The following is a 24,262-nucleotide window of genomic DNA, read 5'->3' as shown; positions in this document are numbered from 1 at the left end:
GGTAAGGAGACAACATCGAATGTCCGATTGAGTTCCATAGCTTCAAGCTCCACATCCATCGCCTTAGTCCACCGGACAGATATTATGGCATCTTTAAAAGATTTAGGTTATGTTTCGATAGAAATGGAAATGACATAGGACTGATAGGGTGGTTTGAACATGGAATAGGATAAAACCGAAGATAAAGGATAAAGTGTAGTAATAGGTTTGGAAGGTCTAGAAAAAGAGCGGTTAGAATGTTGAATAAGAGAACAATGGTAATCAAATAAGTAACCTGGAGCCTTCGTCGTGCGTCGCGGTCTGGCATTAGATTGTAAAATAGTTCCTGTTCTTGTAGTGATTGTCTCTGCACTCCCAGTTGATGTACTAGGGACGAATGTGTGTGATGCAGATGATGAAGGTGCTGAAACAATGGGCATATCTAATGCAACAGGAATAGGGGATGGAAGAATCAAGTCATTAATAATGTCAGTAGGATGACGAGCATGACTAGAATGAAAAGTAAACTCGTTTTCATGGAACACGACATTACGAGACACATAAACAATGTTAGTATCCAGATTAAGTACCTTATAGCCTTTATAACCTGGAGAATAGCCTAAGAAAACACATTTTTCTGCTCTCTGACTAAACTTCGTTCTATCCTTTAGCAGTGTCGAGACATAACAAAGACAACCGAAAGTGCAAAGTAGATCATAGGAGGGTGGCTTCTTATTCAACAATTCATAAGGTGACAAGTTCTTTAACAGCTTAGAATGTGTTCTATTCATCAAAAATATAGCAGTTAAGACACAGTCACTCCAATAAGCAATAAGTATATTAGATTGAAACAATAAGGCTCTAGTAACATTAAGAAGGTGTTGATGCTTTCTTTCAACTACAGAATTTTGCTGTGGTGTGTATGCACAAGAGAATTGATGAAGCATGCAATGTTTTCTAATAATATCAGTAAAAGCCAATTCAGGAGCATTATCTATCCTAATCGCTTTGATAGTCGAATTATACTGAGTCTTAACATACTGAATAAAAGCTGGAAAATGGTGTAAAACATTATTTTTATTCCTCATCATGTAAACCCAAGTACATCTAGTAGAATCATCTACAATGGTGAGAAAGTATTTATATCCTTCTACAGACTCGATTGAGAAGGGATCCCAAACATCTAAATGAAGCAAATCAAAAGGTAAACTAGACAAATGATTATGAGACTCAAAAGATAAGCGTCTTTGTTTAGCTAATGGACAAATAGAACAATGAGATTGTAAAGACAAACCAGATTTGGAAATATGCAAAACATCAGAAAGCTGTTGTAACTTGTCAGTAGACAGATGTCCTAGGCGTTGATGCCACATATGTCCATCCACCACCAAGGATCCAGAGAAGTTCAAAGAAGCATGAGACTTAGACACGACGAGAGATGATGCATCGAGTTGTAGAATATACAGTTTATGCATGGCAGTTCCTCTACCAATCGTCAAGACCTGAATAAACTCCTGAATAATGCAAGAGTCAATGTAAAAATGTGAAGAACAATGATTATGTTGTAATCAAGAACTAACATAAATCAAATTGAATTTGAAAATTGGCACATGTAAAACATCAGTCAAGATAAGAGATGATGATAATGGAACAATGCCAGTATGTGTGATATAAACCCTAGTATCATTTGGGAGAGAAACAATTACTCCAGAAACTAGAAAAGTTTCACTAAATAATGACAAATCAGAACACACATGAGTAGTGGCTCCACTGTCAATTATATAAGAACCATGAGGAAAATTAGAGTACAAGGAAGAGAGACATTGGTGTTGAAAAGTAAAAATGTTGTTTTCAAAACGAAGAGAAGTTGATGGAAAAGGAATAATACCAGAAGTAGACTGGACTGCCATAACACCATGTTCGGTAACAGACGCAGTCGATGGGGAAGGAGCCGGATTCTCTGAAACTCGAACATGTGCTGTTAGATGCTTAATAAGATCTTGTACCTGAGTAGGCGTCATATTGTTCAAGTCTAGGCTAGAGACGGTTGAAGTTGATGATGACTGAGCCTGAGAAGAACTTGTTATAGGACCACTCATCGGGCCTAGACCACTCATCGGGTCACTTATAACATTCGCCACTGTATGCGGGCGTTGCTGACTCTGAGTTAGTCCTCGAGGTTGAGAAGGCTGTGATGGAGCTGAATGTCTATGAGATTGATATTTAGAGAGAGAGCTCTTGAAGCCTGGAATATAACCTAGAGGGTATCCATGAAGCTTGAAACATTTGTGAACAACATGACCAGTCTGTCCACAATGTGTACAAACAGGTTTCGGTGGTCGAGAACGATATCCACCTTGAATTGCATAAGCCGCATTATCAACGGGTCCTTGATAATCTTGTGGAGGTAGAGGAGCTGAGCCAGTCGTTTGAAAAACAACATTATCCGATCGAGGAAGAGGCTTGATAGAACGATGCCTTTCATCTTGAGTAACCATGTTGAAAGCAGCCTGAATAGTTGGTATGGGCCGTAACATCAGGATATGTCTTCTGGTCGCATCGTAGGAATCATTCAGCTCCATGAGAAACTTCGTCACTCTACTCCTTTCTTGTAGTTTTTCCCATAAGGTTGCAGCATTACATTCACACTTACCACAAGTGCACACAGGTAACTCAACGTAGTTCTTATGTTCTTACCAAAGTGTGACAAGTCGTGTGTAATAGCTGGTTACATCAGACACACCTTGTTGAATACTATTCAGACGCTGCTCAATTTTAAAGACTCGAGGAGCATCATCCTGCTTAAAACGCGCCAATACATTCTTCCAGATTCCTTCAGCCGTGAGAATGAATAACAAACTTTGACTAATTTCCTTACTCACCGAATTCATTAGCCAAGTCGAGACCATGTCATTGCATCTGGACCAAGATCCATAATCTCGATGATCAGAAGCTGGTTTCAAGATAGTGCCATCAATGAACCCAAGCTTATTACGAACATTCAATCCCATACGAACCGAACGACGCCAAGAAGTAAACTCTGCACCAGTACAGAGACGATTAGTAACAAGTATGAGTCCAACATGATCCGAACTATGGAGAAAGTAAGGATTCTCATACTGATCTGTTGCATAATTCGAACCAGTATTCGCGGATTCCATCATACAATCAACGATGAACAAATTCCACAAAGCAAGAATCACCAAAGCTAAATCGGAGTTCGATGATTGTAAACACCTAACCGATCAAGAGGATAAAGCAACCAAGATTGCAACAAAACACCAGAAAGAGGCACTAACCAGCTCAACAATAGCAATCAACAACTCCGCGAAGAAGAGAGCGACGAAACAGCGATGTGAGACACTCATTGATTCAAATCGGTGCTCAGAAATAACTGAAAGATAGATCGCGAGACACGAAATTGAGAAGCGAAGCTGGGACATAGACGAATTGAAACAATTCGAAGATGCGGAAGTTCAATTTTCTCGAGAAAATTTTCTGTTAAGCGTTTTCCCGAGAACCGAATGAGAAAAAATCATTTTATTCTGATACTATATTAACTTTATTGTAAAATATATTTTTCATTTAAAGTAAAATATAACTAATACAAGGGTATTTATACTAGAGTGTTGAGACTAAGTAAAAGGAAGCTTAATCTCATCATATATATACTACTAATAGAATCTAGCCTACATGCCACATCGATTAGAGATAATATATGTTTTCATAAAGATTAAACGCACCATTTAACATGATATCACATTCTTATATAAGTTCGCAAAAATACATCACTTATTTACAGTTTCGTGACTTTTCTCACAATGTTTTGGTATTTATTTATGTTTCTGTTTTGTATTTATGAATTTTAGCTGCACATCTATATTCTAGATTAATATTCTGCTAATCAAACTGACACATGTGTTAGATATATAAAAGTGTAAAATAAATTTTAAATTATAAACAATACTTATAAATTATAACAAAACAGATGTATATACATAGTATCATCATATGTTATTTATTGTAATTACAAACACGAATTATTAAATTATTTGATATACGTCACATAATTAATCTTGCCAACAGCTACAACATTATTAATCGTCATATTCTTTGAAAGTTAGGCATGCATATACTCGAATATAAAGTTGATTAGCCTAAAAGAGGACAAAGGGCTACACGTCAGATAGACGAGGCAATATTGGCTAACCTATGTGGCGTATTTTGTCTTGGCTTATCAGTTTTAAGACATATACACAAAAGAAAAAAAAAAGTTTGTTGGGTAAAATAGCCACTACGATATTATAAAATTTGGGAAAATTGGATAGATGAACAAATCATATGTGTTCTTAATTTAATTTAAGGTATTTAATTAATGCCCCAATTTCTTTTCGTTTGGTTAAGTTATGTATAAAAAATCTATACCATATTTTGGTGTTACCACATAATATTTTCATAACATATTCTTAAATAAATATGGGGTATTTTCAAAAATAAATCTCTTTTTAAAAATACTTTTGACTATTTTTAAAACTACCCCTCTTTATGTATAAAATGACCAAATTACATTTTCTTTGAATGACAACAAAAATGTACTATCACCAAAATCAAAAAAATTTCCCGCCAAAAATGAAAAATTTTCCCGTCAAAAATAAAAAAATTTCCGCCAAAAATCGAAATTTTTTCCCGCCAAATTTTTGAAATTTATACCTTTTAAAAACCTTGTAAACGCTTTTAAAAAACTTTATTTACAAGGTGTTTAAAAAAACCTTATAAAAACCTTGTAAAAACGTTTATAAGGTGTTTAAAAACCTTTTCAAAACCTTGTAAACGCTTTTAAAAACTTTGTAAAAGCGTTTATAAGGTGTTTAAAAACCTTTTAAAAACCTTTTTAAAAACATTTTGAAAACTTTTTAAAAACCTTATAAAAACAATATAAAAGGTGTTTAAAAAACCTTTTAAAACCGTTTAAAACTATTTTAAAAATCTTGTAAAAACGTTTACAAGGTGTTTATAAGGTTTTTATGAGGTTTCTACCTTATAAAACCTTTTAAATACCTTGTAAATTTTTTTGGCAGGAAATTTTTTTTGTCGAAAATTTTTCTCAAAATTTTTTGTCCAGAAAATTTTTTCAAAAAATTTTTGGCGGGAAAATATGTCGGAAATTCTTTTGGCGGGAAATTTTTTGTTTTTCTTTTTATTAAATAAAATATTTTTCATCTAAAGGTAAAATAGTCATTAAAAATTAAAAGAGGGCAAAAATAAAATGGCAAAAAATAGAAGTATTTAAAAAAAGAGTATATGAAAAGGTGTATTTTTGACAAATTGTCAATAAAAATGGCATGTTTTTTTTGGTTCTGGTTAGGAAATCTAGTATGTTGGTCCACTAACCGGAACAAACCGATTAAAAACCGGAGAAAGGAGCTGTCACATCACAACTCACAAGTCACACAACTCACAAGATAGAAAACTCTAAAGTCAACTTTATGATCCACCTGAACCGCACATGCCGAGAGGAAAGTTGTGAAGTAAGAACGTTGTGCCCCATGATCATGAACCTACTTCTAATATTCACATTGCTCATGTCATTAAATTGCGACTCTAATTGATACAATAAAAGATATATGTTGTATGACAGGCCACGTTATGATAAAGTTTTTTTTTTCTTATTTGGTTGTAAACACTTTCTGGTTGTGGCTCACCACATTCATTATGCTCGAATATAGAACCTGATAATTCACATTACCCATCAAAATCATTCTTGTCCTAATGAATTTACAAATCAGTCATTTTCTTCTTATATGGTTAATTAACATGGTGAATATGGCAGATTTATACCTCTGACTTAACATTCGTTAACGGGTGTGACAGAATAATTAGACGGTGTTAAAAATTTTAGTTAAAATCTTAGTAGATATATATTATATATTTAGTAATAATATGTGTTATGTTAGTGTGGTCTCATGGTAATGATTGAGTTTAACCTCACACCATGTGCGGCTTCGATCCACATCAAAAACAATTTTTTTTTTTTTTTGACTCTCGTCTCTCTCGACGCGAAGAACGGAGCCGTCAACACAAAAGCCTCACAGATATGAACGAAGAATAGGAGAAACCGCAATGCCCAGTAGATTAAAGCGGCGATGACCATGAGACCAGGATAAAGCGTACCACCGATGATTCGACCAAGAGGGTACCAACTCTCAGAATCGAACCAATTCCAAAACTTGTAGAAGCCTTTCTCGGTGAGGAAAATAGTGGTACGGTAGTTGAAATATGGATCGAATTCGTGGATCATGGATTCATATCGGAGAACACTAAAGAGACGTGCTATGAAGGCTAAGATGTAGACGAGACCAAGGATCGAGATACATACGAAGCAAGAGCTCTTGCTGCTTCGTCTTCAATTTTAGGGATTCGAAAGAGAATAAACTATTGTTTATCAGAACTGGACTCATTTTCGTCGTCGCCATGAATTCTGATTTCGCCGGCTCTCATTTACCTCCCATTTAAATGGATAAAGTAGCACGATCTCCGACGGTGATGATCTCAGTAAGGGCAAGATACTAGAGATAAAACCCCAAAAAAAATCTCCTTTTGATGTGGATCGAATCCGCATATGGTGTGAGGTGAAAACCAACCATTATTACCGGACCACGCTAACATTACTCGTATTATTACTAAATATGTAATTTATATGTAGTAAAAATTTAATTAAAACTTTTAACACCGTCTAATAATTCCGTCACACCCGTTAACGGATGTTAATTCAGAGGTATGAATCTACTAATAATACAAAAATTAAGTATTTTTTGTCCAATAATAATTAAATAAATATTTTTATTCTAATAAAATAATATAAGGTATTAAACTTCCAAATAAAAAATAAATGAGGTATTGTTAAGTTTTTTTTTCCAATTTTTTAAGTGATTTACCTATGTGATATTGCGGACACGAAAAAATTGGAATAACACAAAATTTATACTGTATAAAAAATTGAGTTCAGTCAAATATAGTATAGATTCATGAGCCGAAATATAGTATATACCCACATTAATCAACATGAGCCGAAATATTAATCAGAATTTTCAATTGAAAACGAAAAGTTGAAAATTCTGGGCTTTGGTGGGTTACAGACTAGGCTATATATATATATATATAAATAAGCCCAAACAGACCTGACCCGGATTAGAAACTATGGATGATCCGATAACTACTGGTTCAAGAGGAAAACCTCAATACTGAAATCATTGGCGCCAACAAAAGTGAAACATTGCAACTTCGTCGTCGTCGTCTTCAGAAGAATCTGAGGTCTTCGTCTTCGTCAATGAGTGCGGTAAGAACTTTCCCCTTTTCCACATACTTAGTAATCTGGGTAATTTGTTCACAGCTTCATTTGAATTTCATATGACATTTTTCGAAAAAATTATCTCTTAAAATTGAGATTCATTCCCACACTGTTCTGAATTAAGCGAAACTTTTTTTCTTCTGTCAATTGCTACTGTTCATTTCATCTTCAATGTCTAATCCGAGAAGAGTAATTTAATTTGGCTGAAGTGAAACGCTTCCCGACTATCTAGGGTTTTCAATTTAGTCCGTACCACAATACTCCTTGTTTTGTCTTAATTTTGCTGAATCATTTCAACTCCAGATTCCAAATCTATTTACTAATCTTGGCATGTGACAATGCTGGTTGTTAAATTATTGTGGTCACTCTCAGTTCCCTTTTATCATTCTCTTCATGTGAATCAGTATAACATCAAACCACTCCTTTTTAGTATTATTTGATTTGACCATATTATGGTGGATTCGTGCTCGGACCCCCACATTCGCTTTATACCGTTTGTTACAGTATAGCTAGTGGAAGTGGTCGTCGAACTATTGTTTGTATGAGTAATTTCACATGTCAGGTTCCAAAATATATGTCTTGTTGTGTGTAAGCTGGTCTATTTTAGTGGACCTTTCAGGTTTATTTTGTCCGAGGCAGCGTTTAGTTCTTCTTCCACTTTGTTGTTTAGTGAGTTTCTCTAGTAATGAGTAGATCTCTGGAGTAATGTTACATGTCTTCAGCTCTTTATAATCCATTTTTCATGAATTTGGTTTTAGTGAAACTGATCTTGGTACTTGACAAACCACATATGCTGGTTGTTGAATTATATTGGTCACTCATTTTCTTTTATCATTTTCATCATGTGATCAGTATAACATCGAACCACCCCTTTTAGTATTATTTGATTTGACCATAGGGTGGATTTGTGCTCGGACCCCCCCATACGCTTTATGCCGTTTGTTATATAGTACTTGTGACCTCTCTTTTTCTTAAATCTACCACTTGTTTTTCCTTTCGGTGGATTGGATTAGTGCATGTTTCTCTCATTTGTGGGCCTTGACTTTTTTTTTCTTTGGGGCTTCGCGTTGTCACAGTTCTATATGGCCTGATTATCATCATATACTACAACTTATATGTGAAGACTCTTCTACTTCTGGAAGGGTACATGATAATATTATAAGCTTTATAAAAAAGGGGCAGTAATCCTTTTGATAATCAGTAAAAATAAGCTAGTGGCAGAACATGACTTTTATATAAACCTTGAAACTTCTTAATGGTAAAGACATTTCTATTAGTTGACTAAGTGTATTGGCCACCTCCACTAGACTATTGCTTTAAGGCGTTTTAAGTGATGAGAAGGAAAAATTCACATTGCAGATCTAAGAAATTTTAACCGTTATCTAACAGTTTTTCATTGGCTTGTAACTTTGAAATATAAACATTTAGGAGTTCAAGATATGAAGAAAGTAACAATTTCGTAATATTTACAACTTTACACTGGAAATGCTAAACTTGTTTTTTAAGTGTAGATCGCTTGTGATCTCAACTAGTTCTACTTACATAATGGTTTAATCGGGTTTGAAACATAATTGCTACAATATCTAGGTGACTAGTTCACCTAAAACAGCGTAGCCATCTTTCCGGTTGTAGTGGTGCTATTTGCACAATGATGCTGTCTTGTGGTGGTAGAGTGGAGTTAAGCGAGCTTGTTTGACTGCAATCGGCTATCTTCTCGCATGTCTGGATGAGGCAGTGCCTGCAGGTGGGACAGGACGAGTGTGAATTAAGCCACTTGTCTATACACCGGACGTGGAATCCATGGTGGCATGTTGGCAGCAGCTTCACACGCTCTTCGGAAACAAACTCTGAGAGACATATGGCACACTCGGTATCTAGACCAGGCAGATTCAGTTCAGTAGAGTAACTTACTGTCTGGAAACTCTTCAAGGCTTTTCGTTTGACTCCTGTGTTGGTCAAGCGAACTGGGTTGTTGTCACCAGCTTCGGATGGTACTAAATTGGAGCACCTCAAGGCACATCTTATTATAGAATTGAGTCCAAGTGAGCAAACGAGTGCACATAAGAGGACTGATAGGACCATAACAACATTTGCATCAAAGTTGTTATCACCTACATATGGGGATGGTGCCGGAGTTGGTGACTGATCACGGGAATGAAATAGTAGTTTTCTTGAATAAGAACTTCCAAGAATTTCTTGAAAGATCTCAGTTGGTTTCATGGTGGGAATGGAAATGGTAGTTGACATGGTAACTTAGTTTTAAGATAGATGATGGGTGGCTTTCTGGGTTTCCGTTGGAGCTTGTTTATATAGAGAAATGTTTGGAGGTTGTTTATATAGAGGAAAGGTAAAGTTTCAATTTTTAAGATATTTTAATGAGGAATTGTTTCTTATTTCATTTATTTTTTTCTTTAAATTATGGTTGGATGAATAACTATAAAGATCAAGCTCACATTAAGGACCTTTACCTTTAGTGTCTAATTTTATTAAATAATTTATAGTGTAATATGCTTTGCTATAGAAAATGGGTCCATCATACCAGTTGCTGCAATAGTAGTGCCATGTGGCTGTGGCCTTAGCAAATCAAATCTCCCAGAATTGCTTCCAGGGACCCATGAGCTTTTTAACTGGAGCAGCCAAGAACTTTCCCCATCTTAGCAGCATTCAGATAATATCTCCTGGTTCGTTTTACTGAGATCTCAATCTGTCTTGGTATTGAGGCTTCTTAATATATATGTTTATTCTTCTGTTTGAAGAGTTTATCAAACTATGCCACAAACATTAGATTCAGTTGTTATTTCACAATTGTGGTTTTGAAGAAGACCTTGTTTTATGAGGCTTCTTTTGAACTTCTTGTTCCTTTTTAGTTATTCAGCTCAAGTCTTCCTTAGATAGTTCTGTCCCAGTGATAGCTGTATTTTATCTACAAAGAATTTGGCTCGGTTTCCGGCATCACCCTGATGTAGTGTTTCATATAGGAAACTAAGCAAAGTTTGATTTACCGTTTTTCTTTTCTTTTCCTTTTTTTGTTATTTTTTAACAGTGGTGGATCTTAAAAGCTTTGTTGAGTTTGTGCGGTTTTGAAGATGTACGGAAGAAATATTTCCATTTAGTGAATTCTACTTATGTTAGGGGAACAGGAATCCACCCCATCTGTAGTAACTCAAGTTGTCTATAAGAGTAGCCAAAAGGACAAAGCCTCTCCCAATCAATCTTGTTAAAGGCTACTTTCATCAAGAAAGATCACTTTCATAGCATTAGTATCCACCTCCTGCTTTTTTTTTTTACTAAACAGTTTTTCTCTCTTTTTCTTTTACATAACTTTGTTTTAAAATCAGAGGTAAAGCAATTGGTCCCACGATTGAACAAATAAAAAATGATTCTTTTTTGTTTGCTTTATGAGATATCGAATTTCATTGGTTGCAAATTGCGAGGGCAATCTGCATGAATCTAGTATCAAATGTTTTTCTTGTAGCTCCAAACCAAAGCAAGATTCTCCGAAAGTTGCTTTTACAGAACAGTTTTTTTTTTTCTTGCTACTTTCCTAATAGCTGGTTTAGTGAAACATTAGATTGGGGAAGATTGTGTATCTTTGGGATAAAAAGTTGATGTTACATAGTAGGAGATGCCTCTTTTCTATCTTTTCTCACCGGTCTTATTCGGAAATGGATTCCTTTTTTATTTTGTCTGTGCCATTAGGTTACATATAACTGGTACCTTCTTTAAAGCAAATCAACTTTACTTTTGTTGTGTGCTAAATTGATTCGTTTGCTTGGAATATCTTAATTTGATACTCAAATCACTTTTTGATTGAATTTTTTTGTTTTTCAGGACTACAAAACTGCAGGGGTAACATGAATGAAGGTGTGGAAATTGAACAGAACAGAAAGAAACATACCAAGGTCAAATCACGCGACTTAAGGTGAAATATCACAACTTGATGCATTCATTATGTGAGGTTGGTTTGGATCCGATGGGTTTTAAGGGCCATGGGAAAAGTTTCAGGAACATTATAATTAAAAAGTTCTGTTTTGCTAGAAACTGGAAATACTGAAGCACAGAGCTTAGTCCTGTCTCTTAATCATTTATCTACCATTATTGACTTTCTTTGGTGGAACCTATTCTTTAATCATTTACTCCTCAATGCCATTTCTCAGTGTTCATCTTTTAGTGCACTTTTGATTAGATATATATTTGTTCATCGTTCCTACTAAATATCTAATAGATATGTGTTAACTGTTAACTTAACATATGTTAAGTAAATATCTATTTGTTCATCGTTCCTAGTAACTATTCATTTACTAAATATCTGTAAAGTGTAAAGTAAATATTTATTTGTTCATCTTTCGTAATAAAGAATTCTTTTTCTGTTTAGTAAATTTCTACTTGTTCATCGTTCCTGCTTATATATTTTTATCTGTTTTTTTGTTTGTCTTGATCATGGTATTTGCTATTTTGATGACTACTCATGTGTGTGGATCGGTTTTGAGGCATATAGATAGATTAATTGGGTCGTGTCAAGTGGATAGATGTATTTTTTGTTCATGAACTTCGTGCATTTGTCACTATCAAGAATACATGGGATAAGGTCTGGAGCGTAGTTGCATCTCGTAGACTACACTTGGCATTCGTGATCGGGAAACCATTTATTCTGTCTAGTGACTTTTTTGGTTCATTGTACTGATATGACACATAAGAATATATGACTAGCACTTATCAATCTTTGGTTCTAGTCTTATAGATGAATCTTGATGTTTTTTGGATAAGATTGCAAATTCACATTCCACTGTAAAAATAACTTTGCAAAGAACAGTTTGGTGAACTCGTGAGACATATTCTCTCTATATACACTTTGCTACATGCAAAAAAAAGAAAGACATAAAAAAATTAGAAGTATCCTTTGGAACCCTCTATGGCTTAAGACATGATTTGTGATCAGATGTAAAAATCTCCTATCTAACTAAAAAGCACAAATTCTGAATTTATGATGGTTCCTGGCGTTCTTGGCATCTAGTTGATTTCTCTAAAAGTGTTTACTCTTCCTTCAGGTTCGAGAGGAACAATCCTGACAATTACACTCTCTATGACACTCTCTATGGGTGCTGCCGCAACTGAATCAGCTTGGCTGAAGTCACCTAATATCTTTTGGCATGTCTCAACCAGACAGTGTCTGCAATTCGGACATGTTAAATGATGTTGAAGCCACTTGTCTATGCAACGAACATGGAACCCGTGGTTGCACTTGGGGAGCAGCCTGAGCTGTTCACCAGAAACAAAATCCGACAAACAAATGACACACTCTTCTCCAACCCCCGGCAGGTTCATCTCGGGTGAGTAGCTCACAACTGGGAACATTTTAAGAGCTTTCTTCTTGATTCCTTTGTTTGATGAACGTCGTGTTGCTGAAAGACTGGATATAGGCTCAGAGATCATGTAACGTGAAGAACGTCTGGATGCACAGTGAATGATGTAATGCAGCCCGAGGCAGCAGATGATGCCACAAACGAGGACTGAGAGAAGCATCAAGACATGCCCACTGAGGTTGTTCTCATGTGTTATGAGTGGAGATGGTGCAATCGCAAAGGCTTGTTGAGTGTTGTGGTCGAATGGGTTGTGCAGAAGAAGCTTTCTAGAGACAAAACTGCCGAGGAGTTGTTCTTGGAAGGCTTGAGCTGAAGAAGGTAACTCAGTTGCAGACATTTTTTTACTCTAGGAAAGAGCTTAAGATCAAAGTCTATTCTCTATGCTTTGCTTGACTTTGTTTGGTTATTGTTTCTTAAAGGTTTGAGGAATTCAAAGTGGTCTTATATATAGCTTGAGATGCTTATTGATTATTGAGTGGGGGCAGAGAATTTTATAATTGGACACTAATAATTTTTGTTTTAAAAAAATGGGGTTTCTTCTTCTTTTCTTTTTTTTGTCCAATGAGACTTTGGACCCAGAATTAGCTTATTTAAATTCAAAAATCATTGAGTGCTGATTGTGCCATTGGCTCATACTTCCTACAACCCCCAGATGCTTGTGTAGGTAGGTACTATCACTTTTCCAACGTTGAATTTGGAAATCATTTATTTATGTCTCACTTTAAATTAGGATTTTTTTTTCTTTTATATCATTTTTGTCTTGTGTTGATTCTTGATAAGCTAGATTTTAATTTACTTTCATTATTATATGATCTTAAGTTTGGGGAAAACATGCAAATTCTGTTTAGTAATTCCCAAGTATCTAAATGTCTGCATATAAATGGCTCTCTTGAGGTAAAAGAACATGAAAAAAGATGAGAACTCGAATATTTTTGGGAATGCTCAAGTAAGAGTTTTGCTGCTTGTCAAAAACTGAAACTTGAAATACTCAACAGAGCTTTAGTCTTTTCTTTTAGTTATCTATGTATCCATTATTGATTTTCGCTCTATGACTTTCTTTATTCATTTACTCTTCAACGCCAATTTTCAGTGTTCGTCTTTCAGTGAACTTAAGTATTCATAGTTCCTACTAAATATCTGTTAAGTATCTATTTATTCATCGTTCCTACTAAATATCTGTTGAGTAAATATCTATTTTTGTTCATTGTGCAAGGATGAATAGGCACAGCCTATTGTGTACAACTCTTTTGCTTTTTAACGGTATGTCGACGAAACTTTCTCCATTATTTTTATTAGCACTGTTCTGAATTATAGCTACGATATTTGTTATATCACAAAAAGGTTAGACATGAATCTATCTTACTGATCGAGGTCTTTAGTCCAACAAGTGGCCCGGGATTTTCTTAAAGCACTAAGATAGTCTTTATAAACATTATCTTCCAACGCATCTCATTTGTCCTCTAGTGCTTCGGTCTTTAATCACTGTTGTTACTTTTAACGCTGTTAATAGTAGAGCATATAGTTCTCCCCCACCAAAAGAACATGAAAAAGAATTGCAGTGGCACTTAAATGGTAGCGGAAATTGAACATCTTTTGGTTTAATAACATCTATTGATGTCCTACGGTTGTTCTAGAGTAGTTTATTGAAAGCAGAATTATAGATTGTTGAGAGAGTAGTTTAGACCATTGGTTGTTGCAGTAAGGCCATTACTTATGCTAAATCTGCGATTTATCACCGAGAAAGTTGTACTTAAAAAAATACTTTGTTGTAGTTTTCACAATCTTCAATAGCATATTTACCAGATATTATCTGATACCATCTGATATTCCTCAGATGCGTGTAATGGACATATGTTACCTGTAAACCACAGTCTTCTGTTATTAACCAATAACTCTTATTTTTTGTGGACATCCGCAATTTTTATTAAGCTCCCTTTTTTACAGTGGGGCTGTGCTTATTAATTGAACTTTTCAACACTTACATCTTATCCAATCAGAAATGCCTAGGATCTTAAGCCCTATCTGAATCATTATTTGTTTATAACATGTCTTTTGTTTTGATAACCTTGTTTGTGACATGTTGCTCCCCTTTTTTTTAACTGTGGGATCTCCAAAATCTCGTAGTTAGAACATGTGGTCCTTACCTCAATCAATATTGGTATTTTTTTAACAATAGATTCTTGATACCAACTTGTTTCGCTGGTTTTGAATCACTCAGTGATCAGGATTCCGAGTTTGGTATTTGGTGAAATCTACGAAAATGACTAATATATCAACTGGTATATATAAATATCCCTATATCATGTTGAGCACTTTATGTGTTCATTTTTATTTTATTTGCACAATTATTTTTTCTTCTCTTAGAGATAGAATCCAATTAGGCCAACTTTGTAGTTTTTCTTCTGTTTCACACTACGAGATAGCACTGCTACTGTACAATACCCAAGATGTGCGCTTGTTGTGGAAAAAAAGAATTATAGTGAAAGTACGTTACATTAGACAGAACATCACTATGATACGATACAAACTTTAGTACCAATATGATAAGATAAAGTGTGAGTGAATTTTGAGGCATCAAAATGTATCAACCTTCAGATGGAGAGGCTTGTGATGAGAATCATTTGGAAGTTTAACCGTGTTTGGTTTAATAATGGTGAAGGATTTCTCACTTATCTTACTTCACACCCTCTTTTTAGATTTTGGTGTGTGACTTATGGGGATGGATTCTCTCCACCAGGATGGTAACTACAGATCAACTCTACCTTTTTGTCAGTGTATCATGGCATAGATATGTCTGGTGTCGAAGTTAGATCCCATAAGATGGGTACATGACTGGTGGTTGAGCAACTTGGAAGATAAAGTTTACTGTAACTGAACTTGATATCTTACAAAACTATACATCCCCCCAAAGTAGCTTTCAGGTCCGACTTTTACCCAGAAACTTAGGTTGGTTGGGTCCGTATTCCTACGGCAGAGTAGATTTCGTTCTCATTGTCGGGAAGGATCATATGACATGTTATTTGCTATCCCGGTGACTCGTGTGTGTTGATCGATTTTGAGTTATATGGGTTGTGTCAAGTAGATACATTCATTTTTTGTTCACAAACTTTGTGCATTTTTCAGTATTAAGCGTACACGTGATGAAGTCTGGTCTGTAAATGCATCTTCTATAGACTAGACACTGCTTCTGTGCATAAACCTTGGCATTCATTACCTGTTGAGGTCTGGTCTGGTCTGAAACCATTGGTTCTGTCTAGTGACTTTTTTGGTTCTCTGTAGTGATTGATTATAACTCATAAGAATATGACTAGCACTTATCAAGCTTTGGTTGTAGATAATTCTTAATGTTTTTGGATAAGAATGCATAAGTCACATTCCATCGTAAAAGATAACTTTGCCAAAAGAACTTTGTTGAATTCGTGAGATGCTATTGGAAAGTGAGATACATCATATATTCTCTCTGTATACACTTTGTGCTACAGGCAAAAAAGGACATTAGAAAATTAGAAGTATCCTATGTTTCTATTTTGGGAAACCCTTCTATGGCTAAAGACATGAATTTTGCTCAAGAGTATAATATCTCCTATCTAAACTGCTGACAAATTCTAAATTGATGATGTTTTCTACCTTTCCTACAATCTAGCTGCTTTCTCTAAAAGGGTTTACTCTACTTTCAGGTTCTAGAGGAGCAATCCTGACAATTACACTCTCTGTGAGTGCTGTCGCAACTGAATCAGCTTGGCTGAAGTAACCTAACATCTTTTGGCATGTATCATCCAGACAGTGTCTGCATTTGGGACAAGTCAAATGATGTTGAAGCCACTTGTCTATGCAACGAATATGGAACCCGTGGTTGCACTTGGGGAGCAGCCTGAGCTGTTCACCAGAAACAAAATCAGACAAACAAATGACACAATCTTCGCCAACCCCCGGCAGATTCATCTCAGGTGCGTAACTCACAACTGGAAACATTTTAAGAGCTTTCTTCTTGATTCCTTTGTTTGATGAGCCTCGTGGTGTTGACAGACTAGATATAGGCTCGGAGATCATGAAACTTGAAGAACGTCTGAATGCACAACGAATGATGTAATGTAACCCTAGGCAACATATGATGCCACAGATGAGGACTGAGAGAAGCATCAGAACATTTCCTTTGAGATTGTTCTCATCGGTTATGAGAGGAGATGGTGCAACTGCCAAGTCTCGTTGAGAGTTGTGGTCAAATGGGTTGTGCAGAAGAAGCTTTCTAGAGACATAACCGCCAAGTAATTGTTCTTGGAAGGATTGAGCTGAAGCAGGTAACTCATTTGCAGACATTTTTTTTTATTCTTTGACAAAAGCTTTAAATCAAAATTTCCTCTCTCTGCTTTGCTTTGCTTTGTTTGGTTATTGCTTCTTAAAGTTTTGGGGAATTCAAAGTGGTCTTTATATATAGCTAGAGAATGTTACTGATTACTTAGTGGGGACAGGAGAATTATATAATTGAAAACTAATAATTTTTGTTCTAAAAAGTGAGTTTTCTTCTTCTTTTCAAATGAGAGTTGGGAGTATTTGGGACCCATAAAGAGCTTATCCAATTCCATTAAACTTTGAGTGCTGATTGTGCCGTTGGCCCAGACCACCTCCTACCACAAGATGCTTGTATAGGGAAATTGATTAGGAAATTAGTTCTTTTGGTGTCACTTTATGTTAAAAACTCTGTTTAATATTTTGTCTTTGTGTTGATTCTTGATAAGATGGATTTCTGTCTACATTCATTATAATATGTGTTTAGGTTTGTTATTCATCCTTTTTATATATTCCCAAGTAGCTACATGTCTCCGTATAAATGGTTCTGTTGAGGTGAAATAACGCGACTAGGTGAGAATACTCAAGTAAGAGTTTTGTTGGATGCTATCATGATGTAGAAATGGTTTGGACCCAATTGGTTTTAATCCTGAGAAAAGTTTTAGGAACATTACACTTTGCCTAGAAAGTTGAAATACTGAAACAAAGAGCTTCAGTCCTTTCTTTTAATCATATATGTATCATTATTGACTTTCTATGGTGGAACCTATTCTCTAATCATTCATTCTCCAATGTTTTTTCTCAGTGTTCATCTTGCTTTTAAGTAAATTTCTATTTATTCATCCTTCCTGCTAAATATCTCTTTTTTTTTCCTGTTCGGTTTTGACAATGTAGGGAATCTCATTTTGAGAATGAATAGGCAAAGCTGACTGTGTACAGTTCTTTTGCTTTATAACGCTATGTTCTCTAATTTTATTATTAGCACAGCTCTGAATTATAGCTACTATGTATTATACTAGAAAAACTGTAGACATGAATCTTATCATATTGATTGAGGTCTTACTCCAACAAGTGGCCCGGATTTTCTTAAAGCACTAAGATAGTATTTCTAAACATTATCTTCCAAAGCTATCATTGTCCTCTAGTGCTTTTGTTTTTACACTGTCTTACTTTTTAACTCTTGTTAATAATAGAGTAGATAGTTCTCACCCAGCAAAAGAACATTATAATAATTGCAAATAGGAATTTAACTGGCAGCAGAAGTTTGAACATCTTTAGTACTTTTACTATGATTATTTGGTAAATTGTATTGATGTCCTACGGTTGTTCCAGTTGTAGTTTTATGGCAAATTTCCAGAAAGCCTCAAAATTGTTGAGAGAGTTGAAGAATTTAGACTATTAGCTTTAGCAGTTTTATTAAGGGCATTACTTAAGCTAGATCCGCAATTTCTCACGAATAAAGTTGTACTTAAGAGTTAAGAATTACTTTATAGCAGTTTTTACACTCTCAATGGTATATTACTGGATATGATCGGATATCCCGCAGATGCTTAATGGAGATATGCTACCTGTTAACCACAGTCTTATGTTATTAACCAATAACCCTTCCTTTTTGTGCACGGCCTCACTCACTATTAAATTGAACTTTTTAACACATTATTTGTGTCTCATCCAATCAGATTTGCCTAGGATCTTAAGCCTTATGTAAACCATCATTTTATATGTCATGTCTTTTGTTTCGATAACCTTGTATATGACATGTCTTTTTTGTTTGATAACCTTGTTTATGACATGTTGCTCCCTTTTAAATTACAGGATCTACTAAATCTCGTAGTTCATGCGGTCCTTTAACTAAATCAGTTATTCGTAGTTTTTTTTTTAGAATGGGTTGTGGATTCGAACTTTGATATCTTGAGAATCTATGAAAATGACTATGATATCAAGGAGTATATTAAGTTGATCACTCCACGTGTTCTCTTATATTTGTACCATTTTATTTATCACAGAGATAATAGTAGCCTTATCTGGGTTCATTTATCATATAACAATATCTTCCACTAGGTAGTGTGCATACCCACAATAAGCACCTGTTGTGGAGAAAAGTAATAGAGTGAGTATACTAAATCTAAACAGAAGATTCACCACAAATTGAGACAAACTTGAGTACCAATTTGATAAATGTCAGAGTAGAGTGAATTTTGGGGCATCAACCATAAAGAGTAGAGTAGGAGACGCATGTGATGACAATAACTGGATGTTTATCCCCACTTAGATTTTTTTTTTGTGACCTGTGGGTATGGATTCTCTCAACTGGGATGGTATCTACAGATCAACTCTAAATCTTCGATAGTATATTGTGGCATAGGTATGTTTGGTGTCAAGGCTATATCCCATAGAATGGGTTTATCACTTGACTGGCAATCTTACAAAACTGTATTCCTAGCTTTTAGTTCTGAATTTAGCTTTTGGTTGGTTTTAGTTATTGTGGGTTGGGTCCATATCACTTTCCTCTGGTAATGATGGTTTTTTCTTTATCACTACGGTGAAGAATCCTCTGGTTTAATCTATCTGGATGACCCATGTGTGGATTGGTTTTTAGGCATATAGGTAGTGTTTTAAGTGGGTCGAGTCAAGTGGATAGATGCATTGTGTTTCACCAACTTTGTATATTTATCACTATCAAGCATACACGCGACCAGGTCTACGTCGTATATGGTATATGCATCTCTTAGATAAAACACTACTTCACACAATCCTTGGCTACCAGAAACCATTTTGTTCTGTGTAATGATTGTGACACTTGAGAATATATGACTAGCACTTATTAGTCTTTGGTTATAGATGATTCTTAATGTTTTTGGATAAGAAAGCATAATTCACATTCCACTGTAAAACATATCTTTGCAAAAAGAACTTTGATGAACTCGTGAGATATATTCTCTCTGTATACACTTTGTGTTACAGGCAAAAACGAAAGACATAAAAGAATTGAGTTATCCTGAGTGATTTCTTTTTTTTCTCAAGTGGCTAAAGACATGATTTGTGATCAGATCTAAAAATCTCCTACCTAACTAAAAAAGCACAAATTCTGAACTTTTGATGGTTTCTGCCTCTCTTGGCATCTAGCTGCTTTCTCTTAAAGTGCTTACTCTTCCTTCAGGTTCTAGAGGAGAAATCCTGACGATAACGCTCTCTGTTGGTACTGCTACCACTTGATCAGCTTGACTGAAGTCACCTAAGATCTTTTGGCATGTCTCAACCAGACAGTGTCTGCATTTGGGACAAGTGAAATGATGTTGAAGCCACTTGTCAATGCAACGAACATGGAACCCATGGTGGCACTTAGGGAGCATCCTAATCTGTTCACCGGAAACAAAATCTGACAAACAAATAACACACTCTTCACCAAGCCCTGGCAAGTTCATCTCAGGTGAGTAACTCACAACTGGGAACATCCTAAGAGCTTTCTTCTTGATCCCTTTGTCTGATGAATCTCGTGATGTTGAAAAACCAGAGATCGGATCGGAGATCATAAAACTTGAAGTACGTCTGAATGCACAACGAATGATGTAATGTAACCCGAGGCAACAGATGATGCCGCAGATGAGGACTGATAGAAGCATCAGGACATTCCCACTGAGATTGTTCTCATGGGAATTGAGAGTAGATGGTGCAACCGCAAAGGCTCGTTCAGTGTTGTGGTCAAATGGGTTGTGGAGAAGCAGCTTTCTAGAGACAAAACCTCCAAGGGATTGCTCTTGGAAGGCTTGAGCTGAAGAAGAAGGTAACTCATTTGCAGACATATTTTACTCTTTGATGAGCTTTGGACCAAAGTCTCTTCTTTATGTTTTGCTTAGCTTGTCAGGTTCTTTTGCTTAAAGTTTTGGGGAATTCAATGTGGTCTTATATACAGCATGAGATGCTCACTGATTAGTGAGTGGGGACTGAGAATTTAATAATGGGAGACTAATAACTTTTGTTCAAGAAAGTGCGTTTCTCTTCATATTTTTTTTCCAAGTGAGTCTTGAGAGCTTATCCAATTTCATGAATCCTTGAGTGCTTATTGTGACATTTGGCCATACCTCTCCAACCACAAGATGCTTGTGTAGGGACTCTTCACTTTTCCAACATTGAATTTTAAAACACTACTTTTTGTCTCACTTTAAATTGGAAAAACTTTGTTTTATCATGTTTGTCTTGTGTTGATTCTTGATAAGCTGCGTTTTATTTTATCTCCATTATTCAATGTTTTAGTTTATTTACTTTTGTTTTTCTGTTTGTTATTTTTTGCCAAGGGGAAGATTTTATTTTATCTTCTTCACAGTTTAATGCTTTGCCGACAATATGTGCTGTTGTAAAGCAGTCTTTGTGCTTTAGCATTCGTCTTTCTTTGTTCTTTCCATTGTATATGTTTTTTTTTTTTGATAAAGGGTTTCCATGTGTATATGTTTTCTTGCTTGATAATTCAGTTTAGAACGTTATCAATATGATCAAATTTAAGATGTTTGAGTGGTAGTTTCGATTTTAAAAGTGTAATGTTTTGGTACTTCATTGGAAGAAGAAAAAAATGCTATATCCTTCTATTCTCCTGAGTTCTGAGTATTCTAAGCTTATAATGATCTCCTATGCGAAACTTACAAGAAAATAATAAAATGACAATAGATTGTGCATAGTACATATGTGAAAATCATATCTATAAGATCTCTTACACAAAAAAAAAAAAAAAAAAAAAAAAAAATCAAAATTAAAGTTCTATTTTTAATTTATGAAATTGTGTATACTTAAAGAACAAGAATTCATACCAAAAAAATCAAATAATAATATAGAGAAAAAGTTTTTTTTGGTAAGAAAGCTATTAGGAAAAGAAGATAATTTTTCTCACAACAAAATCTTTCTCTAGAAATAGGGATATGTTGTGATTTCATAGGCAATCAAGTCTTGTAAAAGAACATGATCGTTACAACATGTATTGTAATTTCAGCTTGAAATAAGAAGTAATCTTTTATGTTAAAAGAACATGATCGATACATCCGTAATATGTTGTCTTTGGCTTTCTTAACATCGATCGAATCAAATTGTCCTAGTTTTTATTGGATTTATGAGATGTAATGTAACTATCAGTTCAGATCATAAGATCTTTGTGGCTTTTTCGATATGTTTACTAAACTATTATTCTCTAGGTAATATTTGGAAGATCTATGTTTCATATTTTGTTATTTCCGAAGCATCTAAATGGTTCTGTTGTTTGTTTATATGTTCTTTTTTTCTTGGTCGGCGTTTGTTTATTTTTGTGTACCTTTCAAAAGGAGAGGAACGTACGTGTATATGTATAACTTATACGTCTGGATTTGAACTTTGTCGCTTTCTTCTCCTAAATCTCCACAACCTTAACAATAAGTCCCATGTTTCTAGTTTTTTATGCTACTTTATTTATATTTCGTAAAAAATATTATAAAATTTATCTCGAAGGGCTTCTGTCCTATCCTATGGCAGATTATATAATCCTTGGAAATAATTAGGAAGTTCCAATCCAACTTAGAGTTACATCTTGCAAAAAACAATTGAAAGTAAGTCTCTGTTCACTTGAAAAAAAATACTAAAGCTAGCTTTGACTAAAAAGAATCATAAATCGCTACTTGTCAAGTTAACAGTTGAACTATTTGAAAATAGTGGAACAATGGAACATAATAAGGACTTATAGTTCGATTTTCGATATATAGTATTATTGCGAAATTCTGAGTAAATCATTTTAGTATATGGATACATCTTTGTGAAAAGTTATATTTAAATGCATATATATCATTTAGTGGAGGTCGGAATAATGCATATCACTTTTAGCCAAGATTATATTTGTCACACACTAAATTTTGATTACTAAGCAAACTAATGCATACGCTTTTTCAATTAAAAACTATATAATAGATGGAAATGATTAGTGATTGAAAGACTTGGAGCTAGTGTTAACGAAATTTGTGGACAATAATTAGCCTACCAAAGGAGAATAAGTATGGGATCCTTCTTCTTTTTTAACTCTCCTTTACACTTTTTTTTTTTTTTGCACTTTCAATTATTTTAATTAGTGATAATGTAGTAAAGCTATAAGAAATATTTAACTTCTACATTGATGCGCCGTGACAAGCTAAATCCTGGTATTTGTTACCTCCATCGTAGAATAGAATCGTCAAAGATTTTGAATCTCACATAACCACATGTTTTAATCCATACACATAAGTAACGATCAACTTGTTGAAAACTACTCTCAAAAGAAGAAGACCACATACTTAGAATAGTACTTGTTGATCTTGTTTCCCTTGTTTTTTCATCTTCAAATTTTGAATCTCTTCGTTTTTATTTATTTTTATTGTTTCTTCTAAGAGGTTTTTCTTCTTAATTTATTTATGAACTCCTCACTTCGTTAATACTTTAATTACCCTATGACTTGTGATTGTACACTACAACTTCTCAAAGAAAAAAAAAAATTCTTTCAATATTTTCTCTTCTAGCACCAAACATTTCAAGGTGATGACTCTGTTTTTTTTTTTCCATAGATTCACAACCTTAACAATTTGTGAATGTATATATATGGGTTTGATTAGTAATTTATATAATGGCATAATGACGTTAGCCCATCTAATAGCGGAATAACGTTTTCTAGCTAACATATACATCTGTTTTACCAAAAAAAAAAAATGCAAAATGTTGAATTATACGTTAAAACATAAAATTATGGTCGTCTACTCTCTCAATAGTTTGCCCATGCTTAAATTCTCCTAAGTATTTTCTATTTTATTTTGTTGTTGTAGTAACTATATATGACTTAAAAAAAAAGAAATTGGTTATAGAAGCTATTTTCTCCGGAGCCTTTGTATATAACAATATTTTTATTTTTTAACATAAATTTACATTTGAAAAAACGTAAGATTTGCGTTTTGGTAGAAACATGTAGAAGTAAAAAGTTATCATTAAAAGAGTGCATATTTGTAGTTTATTGCATTATGCTATATATATGTATATTAGTCTATATATATACTTTTTGTTATTAATATATGATTTTCAAGTAGTTATGAAGTTTTTTTCCTTTTTTGAAAAAAGTTTTCTATTGACACTCAAAATTTTGAAGCCATCGACAATTTTTTTTTATACGGATCATGAGTCCATTATAATTTCCTATGCTATCAAAAATTAGCGGAAACATAATATATCAAATACGATAAGGTATTATTGTTAGTTACTATTAAAGGTATGTACATCACGAGACAAGCTCATTATAATAATAACTTTGAGA

The 24,262-nt window shown here is 34.5% G+C and overlaps 1 protein-coding gene and 4 pseudogenes across 3 annotated transcripts; all 5 read right to left on the bottom strand.

The window, feature by feature from the left end:
* Nucleotides 1-1,464: 1,464 nt before the first annotated feature.
* Nucleotides 1,465-6,277, bottom strand: LOC147947727 (uncharacterized; annotated as a pseudogene).
* A 2,490-nt stretch (nt 6,278-8,767) lies between these two features.
* LOC104777835 (RING-H2 finger protein ATL78) lies at nt 8,768-9,651 on the bottom strand. The gene has a single exon (XM_010502162.3). It carries the CDS (start codon nt 9,572-9,574, stop codon nt 8,924-8,926), a length of 651 nt encoding a protein of 216 aa, XP_010500464.2. The 5' UTR covers nt 9,575-9,651; the 3' UTR covers nt 8,768-8,923.
* Nucleotides 9,652-12,140: 2,489 nt separating this feature from the next.
* On the bottom strand, nt 12,141-13,226 carry LOC104777836 (E3 ubiquitin-protein ligase ATL76 pseudogene; annotated as a pseudogene). Its single transcript, XR_015594469.1, has one exon. The product of XR_015594469.1 is annotated as an E3 ubiquitin-protein ligase ATL76 pseudogene (transcript).
* A 2,871-nt stretch (nt 13,227-16,097) lies between these two features.
* On the bottom strand, nt 16,098-17,141 carry LOC104777837 (E3 ubiquitin-protein ligase ATL76 pseudogene; annotated as a pseudogene).
* A 2,736-nt stretch (nt 17,142-19,877) lies between these two features.
* Nucleotides 19,878-21,707, bottom strand: LOC104777838 (RING-H2 finger protein ATL75 pseudogene; annotated as a pseudogene). The gene has a single exon (XR_015594470.1). The product of XR_015594470.1 is annotated as an RING-H2 finger protein ATL75 pseudogene (transcript).
* Between the last annotated feature and the right edge of the window lie 2,555 nt (nt 21,708-24,262).

The sequence above is a fragment of the Camelina sativa genome, chromosome 3 (genome assembly GCF_030686135.1).
Source record: "Camelina sativa cultivar CO46 ecotype springtype chromosome 3, ASM3068613v1".
NCBI lineage: Eukaryota > Viridiplantae > Streptophyta > Magnoliopsida > Brassicales > Brassicaceae > Camelina > Camelina sativa.
Note: the sequence above shows the minus strand (reverse complement) of the source record. Positions and strands in the feature narration are given on the sequence as shown.

Excerpts from the sequence above, each read along its gene's own strand:
- LOC104777835 (XM_010502162.3), bottom strand. The coding sequence starts at position 9,574 with ATGTCAACTACCATTTCCATTCCCACCATGAAACCAACTGAGATCTTT.